Source organism: Aulonocara sp. 'chitande type north' Nkhata Bay, linkage group LG10, assembly GCF_057382095.1.
Source record: "Aulonocara sp. 'chitande type north' Nkhata Bay isolate Kocher_YH1m ecotype deep benthic linkage group LG10, A_spYH_male_GT1.1, whole genome shotgun sequence".
Lineage (NCBI taxonomy): Eukaryota > Metazoa > Chordata > Actinopteri > Cichliformes > Cichlidae > Aulonocara > Aulonocara sp. 'chitande type north' Nkhata Bay.
The window spans coordinates 6,503,199-6,520,754 of NC_141353.1; the positions used below are offsets into that span (position 1 = coordinate 6,503,199).

The 17,556-nt window shown below is 37.7% G+C and overlaps 2 protein-coding genes across 2 annotated transcripts in view; one reads left to right on the forward strand and one right to left on the reverse strand.

Annotated features, from left to right (window-relative positions):
• Positions 1–17,556, reverse strand: part of ntm (neurotrimin) — a 480,597-nt gene that overhangs the window by 213,396 nt on the left and 249,645 nt on the right. The window lies entirely within an intron of this gene.
• Positions 9,833–12,919, forward strand: LOC147320095 (uncharacterized). The gene is made up of 3 exons (XM_086307402.1): positions 9,833–10,654; positions 10,756–10,825; positions 12,402–12,919. Exons 1-3 carry the CDS (start codon positions 9,845–9,847, stop codon positions 12,731–12,733), a joined length of 1,212 nt encoding a protein of 403 aa, XP_086163528.1. The 5' UTR covers positions 9,833–9,844; the 3' UTR covers positions 12,734–12,919.

Here is a 17,556-nt window from a genome sequence, read left to right on the forward strand (position 1 = left end):
GGGAAGTGTTAAGAACAGCTGATGGATCGGCAAAGCGTGTTTCTGGAATATTATGTTTTTGTTCCTGCAAGTGCTTTTTATGCAATTTTTGCAAAGCTATATGTGGAAGGAAACCGTGACCGAGGACAAGCTGATGGCACAAGATGTAAGTACAACTCCTCCGGTTTCATATGCAAAACAAATTATTGCGCTAGCTTACGCGGTTCAGGTTCTACAGGGATTTAAAAATAGTTACACAAAACGGAGTGTGCTGCTCTGACCGGCTTTAAAGGGTTAACAATAACAATGTATTGAATAATGACTTTAAAAAATAATATAAAATAGTGTGCAAATACTGAAAACAGTGCAAATGTTTGCAATATAAGAAATAAATGAAAAATGTAAACATCTATGTTTAGTGAACTTTGCAGTGTTGCTCTGTGGTGCAGCTACTACATCGTAGCAAAGTTTACACACTGTCTACTTGATCCACGTCTAACTCCGCCAACCCATAATGTTTCCACACCACTGAAGTTTTTTTTTTACCTCTTTTCAACCAACGGCAGTCACTCTCCTCTCCAAATAACTTCATCTTAGCTTGCCGAGCTTCCCTCGGGTCCTCTTAATTGTTGTGACGCATGTTCGAAATGGAGAGCGGTGCGCTTGATTTACCACACGGAGCAGCGCGAGAGTAAAGCATGAGGGAGGGGCTAATAATCAGCTCAGTCATTTTTAATGATCGTTGAAAGCCCAGATTGTAATCGTGATTAAAATTCGATTAATTGAGCAGCCCTACTATAAAGTGGTTATATATATTGTGTAACTGTTCATATAGAGTGTTATTAAATTTATTGCAAATGAATCATATGGCACACTGACTTCTGAGGAAATTTTAAATGGCACTCGCCATCAGAAAGGTTGCCTACCCCTGCTTTAGATCAACCTGTTTTTACTTATTGTTTCATTTGTGCTTTGGTTTGGGAAAATTGTTTCTTTACTGATCTTTTCTTGTTTTCTGTTATTAGACTTGAGATATGACTGCTCTATGCTGTTGCTGATGACTCCAGTTAATTCTACAAGACATGCTGTGTAAGTAAATACAAACAATGATAGTTTGGTCTGCATTTCTTGAAAGATCATATCCCACAAACTTAGTTTAGAGGGTCCACCTGTCTGCACAGTATATAGTGAAGTTTTTGAACAGTGAATTTTGTTTTGTGCCCAAATTATTCTGCAGATTATCAGAATGAAAAGTTATTGGCCATGTTTGCATAGTCCATTTTATAAATATGCTTTCATGACATTAATGTGTGTCGGGTGGTGGTCAGGGCTATCCAGACTGACAAACGGGACATTTAATGTGACCTCTCCAGGGTGGGAGGGAGCCTGTGATTGTCTAAATTAGGGTCTGGTCTATAGCAAATGCAGAAAAAATGTTTCATGAAAGCAAAAAATATATATATAATTGTTTCCTTGCAGGTCACCAGGAGAGATGGGTCCTCCGTCACAGATGGTTGGTCAGTCACCTGCAGGTCATTGTATCTCCAACCTACATCCACTGCCAATGTACTTAAGGAACTTTCTTCTGCACTTACATTTGGATCACCTAAATCCATGACAGTCATTCACGCAGTAGTGCCACGATTGGAAACAAGCCATCCTTAAATTATTACAACACACCAAGCTTCTGTGTTTGAATGCAAAAGAAATGTCATTTTATTTTGATTATATACGTAATGTAACTTGCAATGCAATGTTAAAGGAAGCCAAAACTTAGTTTCAGAATAATTAAATCTGAGACTTAGTTTCATTGTAACATTATAACAGTGATGGTAATATAATTGTTTGTTGTTAAGCAGAACAGTGTCCAGTATGTTGGCTGATATACTTTTTTGCATTTTAAAATAAAAGTTGGTCTGATTTAATTTTACAAGAAGTGCTGTTAATTATTCTTTTCGAATTATACTTGCATACAGTGTTATATGAATATAGGTGTTGTATTAGAAATGTCAAGGATGACAAAACATAATGTGATTTTTTTAAAAAGTAAGTTACCACAAATAGTTTTTTAATTTACTCAAACTTGAAATGTTTGTCTGTGGGTAAAAAATTTATATTGTGCCCCGAGAATCATCAGATTATTCTTAGTACTGTGTATTTGAAATGAATAAGTTGTTCTTACTTAGTTATCTTAAGTAAACTTTACTTAGTTCTTTTGAGGCAGCGTACACAACCAGTGCTTACAGTAACATAAAAGAAAAGAGTAATTAATAGTGATGCATATCTACGAGTAAATAAAGAAACTCATTACCTGGAAGCTCATTTGTCGGCTATGCATCCATGTTGCAAATTTCCCCTTCAACCATAAACCAAAGATGCACTGAGATCAGGCGACTGAGATTATTTGAGCTATGTGACATTATTCTGCTGGAAACACTCATTAAAAGATGGTTACACTATGGTCATAAAGGGATGGACTATACTTAATTGGTACAAAAGAGCCCAAACAGTGCCAATACAAATGTCATTATACCACCACCAGCAGCCTGACGCTTTAGCACAAGATATAATGGATCCATCCTTTAATGTTTTTACAGTGAATTCTGACCCTGTCATTTGAATATTACAGGCAATGTTCATCCAGCCTTCTGTTGTCCAGGATTGGTTATTTCATCTCATAACAGTTTTAATATTTATTACAGTTCTGATTATAGACTTGAGTCTAATGCAGTCACATGCACTGCTATTTTCAGGAATTGCAACCAGTTGTTATCAAGTCCTTATATTATATGCATATCTATCCTAGCTGTTCAGTGATCATTAAAATTACTTGGAAGTGTGGCACAGTCATCATTGCCACGCAATAAATCAACAAATCAGCTTTCTATCAGTTCAGATAATGTTGCATGTAAACATATCATTCTCAGTCAATTTACAGCCTTCATGAAATGATATGCTATTGTTCAGTCGTATAAATATTCAAACCAACCTGACACCAAACTAACACCCATTTTTTCTACTACATTCCCTGACAGTTTTGTTGGTATTGATGTGATGAACATATATAACATTGCCTTTTCCTGGCAGAGACAGAAGATGGGGCTGGTGTTCTATATAAAATCTCAGGTTTGTCAGGCATGATTCTATTAGCCTGCGAATACACCGCAAAAACTTTTGCAAAGTTTCTGGTAACTGCCAATAACATCCAGTCAAAGTCAGATCCTGACAGCCAATAACTGTCTACATCCTGCAACTATGGTAAAATTCAGGTTTGATTTTTATGTATTTTTTTTTATTAATGAAGTTCAGCTCTCCCTGCTGTATGTTAAGCAGCCTAAGAAAAACAACATTTATTCAGTACTGTCAAAAAGCTGCAGGGGACTGAAGAGTGCTGTCTAATAAACAGCAAGCATTCCTTCTGTATGTAGACTGTATGAATAAAAGAACAGGTTTGTGCACTCTTGTTCTCACTCTCAGCTTCTTCTTGTCAGAGGTGGCAAGACGAACAGCATGTATTAACATAAAATCCAACTTACAAAATGTTCTAAGTATAATACAATTTTCATTGTCCCCAGAATGATTACACAAATCATTCATAGCACTATTTCTTGCTTTACCTTTGTTCCAAAGGAACGATGGTAAAGCAATGCCTTTACATTTACATGAAATTTAAATGCACTGCTTTGCCCCCTCTAAGATCAAGCCTTCTTTCCTGTATCATTGATGCAGAAAAATATTATGTTTGGTATTGTATGAGATGGCATAAAAATACAGTATCTTATGGTATAAGCAAGTAAGCAATTTAGTGATAAACAATAGATAAAGTTTTTTGTTTGGGTGAGTTTTCATATCCTACCTACAAATCTTTCAAACACGATTAGCATCAACATACTATTTGATTGATAAACATAGTTTCAAATGTTGAATATTTAAATAATTTACAGGCTTCCAAAATGAACTCATGCCATGCACAGGATGCAAAGACAACTGCTGTGTAATTTTGAAACTGAAAACGAATTATCTCATTCAAAGCCACAGCAAATAGTGGCATTTTATCTGGTACCAACTTGCATCAAAAGATGGCGTCACCTAGAAGTGAAATGTCATCAGTGGTGAAATATTGTAATTAGTACATTTAAAGAGAATGCCAATAAATGTTAAATATTTATCACATTCCAGTGTCAATGTAGCTCACAGCTTTAACAGTGTAAATGTGTCTATTAAACAAACCTCCAACTTGACATTGAATCTGGAAAAAGTAATTCAAGGAGCCACTGCATAACCAACTTTAGTATCTTTATTTTAGCCACAAGGCTGTATCCTAGCCTTCTTCCTTTTTAATAGTTCAGGTTCGTTTGAATGGATATAAATACTTTTGCTGCACCATTGACCTTAGTAAAAAACCAGTGATGGAAAAGGCTTTTAAAAGAAAAAAAGTGTTTCCATTGATGCCCCTGGCATGTTATTCCCTGCATGCCAACTAGCCAAACCTATCTTTCAGCCATCAATCTTTATGCATCACACTGTAACATCATGACTGAAAGAGCACTCTGACCACAATGCCATTTCTACTAATGAATTCTGTGCTAGTTCTGACAATTGTAAATATCTGCAGCAGAAACTGTCTTTCCTCTGTTGAATTTGTGCAGAAAACGTGCAAATCTCCCTTGTTTCACCATCACTTAACACGTGAAGAAGGAGAATGTTTCATTGTGGGTATAAAGATGTTATAGATTGCAACAAAATCCTGCAGGATAACAATAAATTTATTCAGGCTCAAACAAAATCATGATGGCAAAGTTTAGCCCCTTTCTTTAACAAGTCAAACTGATTATTCTCATTGGGGCATATGCTACCAAACATTGCACGCTGTACAACTTCTGCTTTTTTTTTACTGTCATCACCATGCACTGCTTTGGAAAAGTGTGAAGGGATGTAAACCTTTTCTGAAGAAGTAACGCAGGGTTGCCAATACTAATTCATCTTGATTTTCATGCTTTTAGCCTTTGCCTGATACTCTGCACTGTAAAATGTAATATTGCGTTTAATTAAAAATATTAAATAGGCTGAACTCAATTTTTACTTAGAAAAACTAAATAAGCTGGAAGTTTTGCTTCTCAGTGCGGAAGGATGAAAGATGTGTTTTGAAAATGCCACGTGACTACCGTCCTCCGCCCTCTGGATCAGTCCGCATGTTCATGGTGCCAGCATTTGTTATGGAATATGTTGAGCAAACCTGGAGAAGCGTCAGCTCAAGAGATTATTGTCATTGCTGTGGATCTTTACCTGATACACTGCACTGTTAGCCTTTGCAGTAATTTCCATAGCTTAGTACTGCAAAATCAACAGTAAAAAAACTCTAAAGGATGCTAGCAGTTTAGTACTGTAATTTTCATGTAATTGTGGGAAAATTCCATGAGATTACATTATTTTTACGGTAACTCACCGTACTCATGGAAACAGCTGTAAAATACAGCAAATGTATTAATTGGTGATGTTACTGAGATTATACTATTACACCATCCGGATTTCTGTTGTTTTCCACTGTAGATCTAAGAGTAATTACTTAAATCCTCATTCAGAGTGTATTACTATAAAATGCGATTCACTGTGAAAGTAGTATAACATATAAACTACAATATACAGCATCATTTTTAACTTAAGGAGTAAGTTGCAGCCACACTAAAATTTAATTCCTTGAACTCAATGGAACCTCATATATTAATAAATGTATTTGTTTATTCAAACAATGTGAAACATTATTAATACTGTAAGGTTAGTATTCTGATAGAGTCGAGTATATTTAATTATACTCTTGTAGACATTATGACATTATGCTAGTACATTTTTGGTGAACAAAAAGTACATCTAAAAGTTAATTTCAAGAATACTGTTATGTACTAAAACGGGGGCCAATATAGTCCCAAGAAGCATTATTAGTATACGTACTAGGTAAGGTATACTTGGGAAATATAATTGAAGTATACTTATAAGTATACTTATTTTTTGTATGGCCAGCAACAAAAACTAGTGGCTACATTTAGAGTAATGTTTAAAAATGACTTAATTTAGCAGGGTGTTCCTTTTTTCTCTTCTTATTCTTTCTTATACTGGACCTTCATTTGGTTTGTATAAGGTGGTACTTTTTAAGACACCTCTGCCTAACTACAGTGAACTAACCTAATAATATGCTCTGGTCGTCATTTTACTCAAGTTAAGGTGTCACATCCATGAAACCTACACAACTAACCAGCATCAGTCCTACAACTTCACTCTCAAAATGAATAAATTCTGGGACAAGCAGAAACTGTATTTTTAGCGGTGCATTTTGTGGCAGGCCAGACTGCTATTAAAGGCACTCTCCTAAGCAAATAATTCCTTTGTAGCACGACTTCGTCTTTGTTCAGAAGAGATGTCCTGGATATACGTGATATTGTAACACGGGTGTTTATGTTTGTTCATGTTTAGCGCGTTGGGTTGTGTTTTTAAAGCGATTGTTACGTTTTTAAAGCTTTGTAATGCGACAGGTGCGATAGCCGACACCACACCTTCACCTGACGTACAACGTGACGTATGACGCACACGTCGGGTATTCACTTTCAAAACAACAATGGGGATAGAAAATATTGCTCGAGGTGGTTAATGCTCCTTTCGCTGGTTGCCAACCACCATTAAATAACAACAAGAAGAAACTATTGATCTGCTTCTCAAGTTTTGCACGTTTAAACCGCAACTCAGACTCAAACAAAGCTGCAAATCAGGAGAACAACATGACCATTAACTATTGATGAATAGACCGTTAACATGTGCAACTTAGAAGTAGTCAGAGGTAACTGGATGTTCAATCGGGTTATATGCAAGGTTGATTGGATTATATCTGAAGATCGTATGCTATTCGTGATAACTCTGCAAGACTCCAAATTGCTCGTCCATGCGGGAGTATCTCAAAATTAAATGAAACCACTTAATACTTTTTCCCTAAAACGGACTGACATGGAACACATTAAAGTTGGTTTGACACCAGCTAATCAGTCTGAAGATAAGTGTTTTTTTCACTTATTCGAGAGAAGTCAGAAATGCGTTCTTAGTACTGTTTGTTTTGACTTTCAAGCTACCCTACCAGGATATTTTCATTCAAATGCTAAGACAAAATGTCAATATCTATGAATGTGGAGACTCAAAAGACTAGTTAGGTAATAGTTGCCAATGGATATATGAGACTTGATAGAAACTTGGACGTTTGCAACAGGTGAATCGGTGAACTACCGAGGTTGCGCCCAAATGCTTAAAGCTGTTAGCTGGTCAGTGTTTTCAGGTGTGCTTGTACTACCTGTACGTTGCGGGGTGCTGACTAAGTCATGTTAAACCCATTAAAGAGTCGAGCTCAAATATCTTTTCATTTTTGTGCACTGCTCTCTTGTTGGCACACATTTTCTGTTTATTGAAGCCTTTTGTGAATAATTTTCATCAGGTAAAAACTGGGAATTGGTCCCTATTGACAATACTCTTACTTTTTGCATTGCATATGTAATTTTGGAAAGGTAATTGGTCACTGAACTTTTTGCAACTATGTGTATTTCTAAATTTTGTGGCTTCAGTGAACGCAAATATATATTGTTCAGTTTGCATGTTAAAAGCCACAAACATGTAGCTAACTATAGGCTTTCTTGTGGAACTGAGAACTGTCCTGCCACTTTCAGAACATTTTCTGCCTTCATTCACATATGCCTAGGAATCAAAGAACAAGAAGGGAGACCACTAAGGAGGAGTTTTATAAGTTCACCGGTGACCTCGGCTGTCAAGTTCCTGGATGTGGGTATGCTGCACAAAACTTCACAACTCTTTGTGCCCCTCTCAGATTTCATATCAAAGATGGGGGGGAAAGTATTATGTCCATTTGAAGGCTGCTCTAAATACTTAAGTGTCCGAACATAGTAGACAGTTCAGCAGTCAAGGCAACAAGAAATGGGGGGATTTGCCATAATACAAGGACAGGACACAGTTAATCTATTAGAAGACAGTTGACTTTGTGTCATTTAAAAATGCAGGCTAAAATGCTCTTGCCAACCAGCACTATACAGGGAGTGCAGAATTATTAGGCAAATGAGTATTTTGTCCACATCATCCTCTTCATGCATGTTGTCTTACTCCAAGCTGTAAAGGCTCGAAAGCCTGGGGTGTCAGTGCACCCCAGGGTGGCTGTGGCTACAATGTAGCTTGCCATCACCAGTGTGTGAATGTGTGTGTGAATGGGTGGATGACTGGATATGTAAAGCGCTTTGGGGTCCTTAGGGACTAGTAAAGCACTATATAAATACAGGCCATTTACCATTTACCAATTAAGCATATTAGGTGATGTGCATCTCTGTAATGAGAAGGGGTGTGGTCTAATGACATCAACACCCTATATCAGGTGTGCATAATTATTAGGCAACGTCCTTTCCTTTGGCAAAATGGGTCAAAAGAAGGACTTGACAGGCTCAGAAAAGTCAAAAATAGTGAGATATCTTGCAGAGGGATGCAGCAGTCTCAAAATCGCAAAGCTTCTGAAGCGTGATCATCGAACAATCAAGCGTTTCATTCAAAATAGCCAACAGGGTCGCAAGAAGCGTGTGGAAAAACCAAGGCGCCAAATAACTGCCCATGAACTAAGAAAAGTCAAGCGTGCAGCTGCCAAGATGCCACTTGCCACCAGTTTGGCCATATTTCAGAGCTGCAACATCACCGGAGTGCCCAAAAGCACAAGGTGTGCAATACTCAGAGACATGGCCAAGGTAAGAAAGGCTGAAAGACGACCACCACGTGGCTGGATTGGTAAAGGGCAGAGAGCTCCAGTCCGACTCAGACGCCAGCAAGGTGGAGGTGGAGTACTGGTTTGGGCTGGTATCATCAAAGATGAGCTTGTGGGGCCTTTTCGGGTTGAGGATGGAGTCAAGCTCAACTCCCAGTCCTACTGCCAGTTTCTGGAAGACACCTTCTTCAAGCAGTGGTACAGGAAGAAGTCTGCATCCTTCAAGAAAAAAATGATTTTCATGCAGGACAATGCTCCATCACATGCGTCCAAGTACTCCACAGCGTGGCTGGCAAGAAAGGGTATAAAAGAAGAAAAACTAATGACATGGCCACCTTGTTCACCTGATCTGAACCCCATTGAGAACCTGTGGTCAATCATCAAATGTCAGATTTACAAGGAGGGAAAACAGTACACCTCTCTGAACAGTGTCTGGGAGGCTGTGGTTGCTGCTGCACGTAATGTTGATGGTGAACAGATCAAAACACTGACAGAATCCATGGATGGCAGGCTTTTGAGTGTCCTTGCAAAGAAAGGTGGCTATATTGGTCGCTGATTTGTTTTTGAATGTCAGAAATGTATATTTGTGAATGTGGAGATGTTATATTGGTTTCACTGGTAAAAATAAATAATTGAAATGGGTATATATTTGTTTTTTGTTAAGTTGCCTAATAATTATGCACAGTAATAGTCACCTACACACACAGATATCCCCCTAAAATAGCTAAAACTAAAAACAAACTAAAAACTACTTCCAAAAACATTCAGCTTTGATATTAATGAGTTTTTTGGGTTCATTGAGAACATGGTTGTTGTTCAATAATAACATTATTCCTCAAAAATACAACTTGCCTAATAATTCTGCACTCCCTGTACAGAGCATCATAGAGGAATTTCAGGATCTTTGCAGCTGTAACAAAAGTAGTCACTGAATCTAACACCATCTCTCTTTTTTTTAGATGGCAGACCAAAGAATTTGAATGACACCATTACTCTGGAGCTTGGGAATGATTTCCACTCCAACTGTCGCATGCAATCACAAGAGGAGACAGAGGTCATCCAGAGGAAAGAAGTATGATTAGAATTGTTGTGGAGGCCATGCAAGTTAACTGCAGAAACATTAAACGTGCATCTTGTGAAGAGGTTGCTAAGATCATTGTAGACAGATACCCTCAAACATTTGCAGATTTTACTGAAAAGGGAGAAAGACTGGGTTGTGGACATTATTCACTACTAAGAAGCATCAAATCTAGAGTTGAACATGTTAATCGAGATAATACAACACATAGACTTCGTCAAACAAAGAGAACCAGGAATGAGGAAGACTGCAGTTCCAACAGTAATGCAACCTCACATAAAAAAGTTAGATGCCTTGTGGATAGCTATGGCTGTATAAATTGGCAGCCAGTTGAACTTCCTGAGGGGGAAACGCCAGCTTCTTTAGAGGAAAAGAAACGCATCTTGTTAACAATTTTTAATTCAGAAGGACCTGGAGCTGTGGAGAGACCTGATGTGGATGACTTCATGTGCCTCACATATATTTCTCAGCAGCAGCTTATCAACAGTTGTCCCTCACTTTCAGTAGCTGAAATTCAGGAGCAGTGGTCATTCTTGTTTACTCGGAAAGGTTTTTCGAACCACTTTTACAAACTCACAGGCATCGATATCTGTGAGCGCTTAGGTCAGGCCCTCATAACCAAAGGCAGAAGGATTGTTAACTATTTCTCCACCCAGAAGCTCAAATGGAACCTTGGTATAAGGACACTCATCCAGCAGATAGAAAGTGAGGGAGTTTTGGCCAACAACAAGGTTGGCACAGCAGCCATACTTCTCATGATAAAGTATTACAAGGAAGATGAAGACTCCCTCTTTGTCTTAGCAGATGTAAGCTTTTTTCATACAGCTCTATGTTTAATGCTGTTGCTTGCTGTCCTGTTATATTTTTTTATTTGTTACATAAAATATCTTGGTCCTTTTTCTGGCAGGAAACATCTACCAGGATGTCCCTTGAAGCAGAGAGCAACCTGCCCATCACCCCAAGGCTGATTATGCTTGGTAAGAAGTCATTTATGAAATAGAGCTGATTAGACCATATTAGAATTTCTGTTTGGCACAGGAGCTTTTCGTGGACACAGGTATCCAGTCTCTGTTTTGTTAGCTCAAATTTCTGTAATTTCCTCTATAAACCAAGGTTGTTGGACAAGTGTCTCAGTGAATCCAGCCAAGTAACAATTTCAAATTTCACATTACATATTACTGATCAACGTAGTAGTCTAGCTACACCAACAGCAGAAATACTGAAGTCAATACTGTAAAGTTTAACAGCAGCACAAACTATGAACTCCAAAATAACCATACAGTTGATTCATCTCTGGTAATTTAACTGGGCTGACTGTTTGTTAGGTGTGTTTAATGTGCAGAATAATTCCCAATTATGTACAATTATAATATGTTAAAACGGACTTATGTACATAAGGCCATTAATAATTAACAGTACGTAGCTATTTGCTTTATGACTATTGTGATATTATTCTGTTATCATATGTTACCTTATATATGTAATCAAAGTAGTTGAATTATGATAACAGCTGTAGGACATATATTATCCTTTAGTTTAGATGGTGTGCTGTGTATGTAGTTTAGTCCTCATTATACTTTTCGGTTAAAAGAACATAATCATTTTTGTAGTTCATTAGATAAGTGTGCATCACTCTGTATCCTTGATCTGCTGTGAATGTGTTACACTGTTTTCTTGACATGCTTTACTGTTGAATCATAAAAAGAAAGATTGTTCAGGAGACTCTGTGTCTAAGACAGGGGAGATAGACCACATTCCATACCCCCACCTTACAGAGAGCAGAGAAACAAGGAGCCGAGGTCATAACTTAGGCGCCGTAAGAGAGAAAGAATGTGAATGTTTAGGCTTTTACGACTAGGTGGGGGCCGCTAGGAGCTATAAGAGGCTGTGTAACCCGTCACCATTTTGAGACTCGCTGTGACCCTCTGCAGGCAGGTCTCCCCATCATGATGGTTCTAATGCTCATAAGTGTTGAATTGTATGGAAATAAATGATTGCTGATTGAGCATTTATACACCGAGTATTGTCCTTCCTTCAGCCCAAAGATTAAAAGAATTGGGAGATTTCAACACTATCTAGACAGTGTGAAGAAGTGAAGTATTGAAATTATTTTATGTTGCATAATGACAACATGTTACCCCTATACATTTAAGGACAAAGTTCAATGACCGCCACCTGCTAGATGGTGAGTGCAGAGGGGCGTGTAGTTGTTGAGCTGGACAAAGAGAACATCTTTGCTGATGCAATATCAGTCTTGTTTGGTTCATTCTATGTATTGAACCTGGAATACCAGGAGTCGGCGTGTGCAAGGTTTTTTGTAAGGATAAACCCTGAAGAGGGAACAAAATGTACCTCCAAGTTTGGGACAAGCAGAAAGACTGGGACCACTGTGAAGCGAACGGTTGTTCACATTAACCCTCATGTCACAACTTTCCTCCAGCAGCTTACTGAATTTGAGTGGAGAACTTCAAATTAGGTAACTGTTTTTGCCATTTTTAGTGAATTTCTTGTATAATTTAGGTGACCAATGTGTTGTTACCCATGTCTCCACAGATGATCCATGGCCCATGTGTTCTGGACATTTACACAAGACGAGCAACAATGAAGACAAGCTCTCTTGCCATCTTGCAAGACGCTGTCTCTGTCCAATAGGTTTTTTGAGTGCAACAGTTTTGATTTTTTTTCCTTCTTTTACCCGTTTGTTAAAAATTACTTCAGCTACTTACACTCTAATTGTCACATGTATTGGCTCACCCTACAAATCAATGAACTCAGTCCACAAAGCAAGATCAGGGTTCAGTGCAGGTCAGTCAAGTTCCTTCACACCACACACGCTCATCCATGTCCTTGTGGACCTGGCTTTGTGCATTGATTTGGTGGTGTGAGCCAGTATTTTGGACAAAGTGTATATAAAGGCAGAAGTGTGGGGCTTGATATTATATTCATTACAATTCAGTTTATTTGTATGGTGCCAACAAAATGAATGCCAAGGCACTTCACACTGTAGGTTTAAGACCCTACAAAATATAACTAAGAAAACCCAACACTTGAGCATATGTTGTCTGCCATGATATGGATATGACATAATATCGTTATTGTTTGTACAACCATCTGAGAAAATAATGGATGGTTTAGTAAAAACAAGTGCTTCCTCAATGAAAATGTTTTCAGTTCTTTTCAGTTTTTGATTTTGGAAATGTGTATTTCAGCAGGGAAAAATCAGTGATAATAAATAAAGTGGTGTAAAGCACATGAATTATATTTTGTGTGTGTGTATCTATCTATCCAATTTTTTTGGAACCCTCCAGTCTCTTACAGTATGTTACTGTTAACTGAAATTACGGTAAAATTACGACCTGTTAAACAGTAAATGACTGCCTGTTGGGACACAGTATCCTCTAGCAGAGATGAATATTTTTGGTACTGATTATGCGTGATAACAGTAAGTTACTGGTTAATATATTGCAGTTTATTACCTTGCAGCGGGCTTACAGTGACATACCGTGAATAAACGGTAGTATACCAATTTTTTAATCACAGTATGATGTTGCTTTGTTGGCGTAATTTATGACATAACGACATAACGGTATCTCACTGGCGTCGCTGTCGCCAGTGAGATACCGTAAAAAAGGCTACGGTGCGTTACCATAATTTGTCCAAGAGTATTATACCACACCAGCAAAAAACGGTATCATCCTGCAGAACAGTAAGCTACCGTAACACGGCGTCACGGTACGACGCTGGCAACAGTGACGCCAGTATGTTACCGTAAAGTGGCGATGAAAAGTCTAACAGTGTGACTTGGTGAGTAAATGTTTACTCTTATTCAAACTGATTTTGTGGCTTCTCTTCGTTTAGCACCAGGTTTATAATCTTGCTAGCTAGTTAGTGTTAGCCTAGCGTTGCTGCTGCCGCTGGGCTCATGTTACTTAAAAATTAACACCACAGCCTTAAAAACCTTACATAAAACTATGTCTGTGAAATTTTCTGTTGATTATTTGAAAAAAAAAAGTGAGATAAGAGCCCAGACAAAATTCTTCGGGAGGTGCAGCCGTTAGGGGTGGGGTGTGGTGTGGTGTGGGGGGTATTTTCAATCCATAGCCATAACTAACTAACTAACTAATTAATTATATATATCATGTTTAACCTGAGTAGCAAAAGACCACAGGGGGGGGGTTTGAAAACAATATGCCAGGAGTTAACTGTGCTCACCGACTCTTATCAAGCCTTGACCTCCCGGTCAGCTATCACGCTGGTGGATAACGGAGCTCTCCGAAAACGTGGAAGCACTTTTGCAAATAAGTGATATTTTGATAAATTAAGTAGATATTTGAGCATTACACAGCTACATTCTCGGCTGAAAATATCGTAAAAGGTTATTTTGTGACCAAGAAAGGGTAGTCTGGGGAAAAGGAGGATCGCATTTGTCGGCCACGGTTGTTGGAGCCTGTGCCTACTTGTAAGCGCGGCAATGGCGGAGGAGCGCGGCTAAAAAACGTATTACTTTTTCTGGGTCACAAAATAAACTTTTAAGATATTTTCAGGCGAGAATGCAGCTGTGTAAAGTTCAAGTATCTGCTCGATTTATCAAGACATCACATATTTGCAAAAATGCACCAAAGTTTTCAGAGACGTTTATTTTTTTCATGCTTTGTGGCAGCTTTTGAACATCTATTAATGTCAAATCTAGCCCTTATTTAACAACATAAGCAAACTCTATGCTACAATGATTGCACAGCCATTAAGGATCAAATCGGGTTCTGAAAAATGTTCTGCTTTTTCTCCCTTTGCTTGCTTCTTACTGTCTTTGAGGCTCGGGACCAGCACTCCTGTTGTTGGACAGAAAGACATCAACTCAGTGGTAAGTATTTTGGTTTTCCAATATATTAGCAACTATCAGTGACATTTATATTAATCAGGCTGAACTTTAATCATACATTAGATCAGCCTGTTTTACTTATTGTTTTATTTGTGCTTTGGTTTGGGGAAGTTGTTTCTTTACTGATCTTTTCCTGTCTTCTGTTATTAGACTTGAGATATGACTGCACTATGCTGTTGCTGGTGACTCCAGTTAATTCTACAAGACATGCTGTGTAAGTAAACAAACAACAACAGTTCGGTCTGCATTTCTTGAAAGATCACATCCCCCAAACTTAGTTTAGAGGGTCTACACTGTATATAGTGAAGTCTGCAAGTTTTCTAACAACAAAATTTGTTTTGTGCCCAAATCATTTTGCACATCATTAGAATGAAAGTTATTGGCCATGTTTGCATAGCCCTTTTTAAAATGATGCTTTCATGACATTATTGTATGTTGGGTGGTGGTCACAGCTATCCAGACTGACAATTGGGACATTGAATGTCACCTCTCCGGTGGGGAGGGCGCCTGATATTGTGTAAATTGGAGTCTGTTTTATACCAAATGCAGAAAAAATGTTTTAAGAAAGCAATTAAGTTCATGTTCCAAAAAATATGATTGTTTGCTTGCAGGACAACAGAAGAGATGAGTCCTCCGTCACAGATGGTGTGGTCAGTGATCGCCTGCAGGTTCAAGGTCATTGCATCTCCAACCCACATCCACTGCCACTGTACTGAAGGGAAGTTAAAGACTTTCTTCTGCACCTACATTTGGATCACCTCGATCCATGATAGTCATTCAGGCAGTAATGCCTGGACTGGAAACAAGCCATCCTTAAAATAATACAACATTCCAGCTCCTGTGTTGGAATGAAAAACGAATGTGTTGTTTAAATTAGAGACTGCAATTGTGACAGAACAACAAATATTTTATTTTGATTATATAAGTAATGTAAGTACAAAACAAAATTGTGGTAGGCCTAAACCTATTTTCAGAATAATTACATCTGAGACTTTGTTTCATTGTAAGATTATAACAGTGATGGCAATATAATTGTTTGTTGTTCAGCAGAACAGTGTCCAGTATGTTGGCTGTTATACTTTGTTGTATTTGAAAATAAAAGTTGGGCTGATTTTAACATCATTAAAAAAAGTGTTGTTAATTATTTTTAATCATATTCAGGTTACCACAAATTTTTTTTATTTAGTTGAACTTGAAATGTTTGTCTGTAAGTAAACAATTAATATTGTACAGTCAGATATATCAAGTTATTCTTAATACTGCAGACTTGCACTGTATAGGTTGTCCTAACAGTCATCTTAAGTAAGCTTTACTTAGTTTTTTTGAGGCAATGAGTTTCCTTAATTTTTTTGAGTTCTAGGAACTAATGAGCTTGTACAGTGGTAGGTTTTGTATTGTTGATTGTCATTTATGCTTAGAAATATCTACTTATATATGCTTAGAGTTTTATAATTAGTTTTAGATTGGTAGAGGTTTGATCCTTGATAGTCTGCAAACTTTGTGTGCATTAGAGAGCACTCTGGGAGCATGGGAGAGGTCGTACCTTGTCTTATTGTTTTATGGTAGGATTAACGTAGCTATATCTGTCTTAGTCTAAGTGCCTTTTGGTTTGATGAACTGTTGGATTTCCAGACCAGCAGGTTTAGGGAAGTTATTTATGGGGTCACACTCTGACCCCACACACACACACACACACACACACAAAGGCAAGGTACTCTTTGTGTGTATGTAGACGTCATATGTTAATGAACCTATGCATATTCATGTAACCTCAATAAAAGAGCAGTGTTACGGGGGAGCAGACGAGAGCAACTGGGGTCAAGCGAAGGAACGGCGTTTGTCCGGTTCTCTCCCGTGCACGAGAAACATGAAGAACTTTGCCTACTTCGTGTCTTGCTTGCTGTGTAATTATATTGTCTTCAACGTTCCAGCGAATAGGTTCAAGCTACAAACCTATCATACAGAGTACTCAAAATAAATAAGTTGTCCTAATTTAGTCATTTTTAGCTAAGCTTTACTCAATTTTTTTGAGTTCTGGGAACTAATTAGATTTTACAGTGTGAGGTCTCCAAAGTGCTTTTGTTTGTTTAAAACAATGCAGTGTAAAAATGGAAAAGGTGTAAGTGAGGATGTCATTTACTCATGCTAAGGAATGTTTAGACAATCTTCAGAACCCGAGACATGGTTAACAAACTTGTAGTTACCAGTGTTCGGCAAGTTACTTTGAAAAAGTAATTAATTATAGTTACTAGTTACTTCTTCAAAAAAGTAACTGAGTTAGTAACTGAGTTACAATATTCTAAAAGTAATTAATTACTTGAAAAGTAACTATTGCGTTACTTTAACAAAAACGTTTAACCGTCTGGGGTCCAGGTTATAATTGGCCATTTTTTGACTACTTTTGATTTTACCTCTACATTCGACCTCTAAAAACTATGTAATTTGCCTTGTTTAGTATCATTCTATTCAGCACAACCTCAAATGTCTGAATTTACAGTTATGTTTTCATTTTGACATACTGTATTAACACAGTTGATCTAAAATCAGACAAAAAACATAAAATCCAAGTGGAAAAAGTTATATTTTTAACTGTAACAACCACAAACATTTTTTAATTGTCTTTCTCTCTTTCTCTCTCTCTCTCTCGCCATCACTCCTAAAACCTCTTCCTAAACAACCAAATTTCATGTTGCCATATCATTTTTTGATTGGTCGACATGGTACAGTTTTCCACCAATACGAACGGGCTGCTTGTTGTTTTATTCTTTTTTACATTTTTTGGTCATAAGAAGAGAGTGCTTGCTAGCGCTGTCCTTAGACAATAAACGT

What these genes read in the sequence shown, in the direction of transcription:
- LOC147320095 (XM_086307402.1), top strand. Translation starts at nt 9,845, where the DNA reads ATGATTAGAATTGTTGTGGAGGCCATGCAAGTTAACTGCAGAAACATT. An exon ending in CCCTCTTTGTCTTAGCAGAT is followed by an intron (nt 10,655 to 10,755) that starts GTAAGCTTTTTT and finishes TTTTTCTGGCAG; the next exon opens with GAAACATCTACCAGGATGTC. An exon ending in CCCAAGGCTGATTATGCTTG is followed by an intron (nt 10,826 to 12,401) that starts GTAAGAAGTCAT and finishes ATGTCTCCACAG; the next exon opens with ATGATCCATGGCCCATGTGT.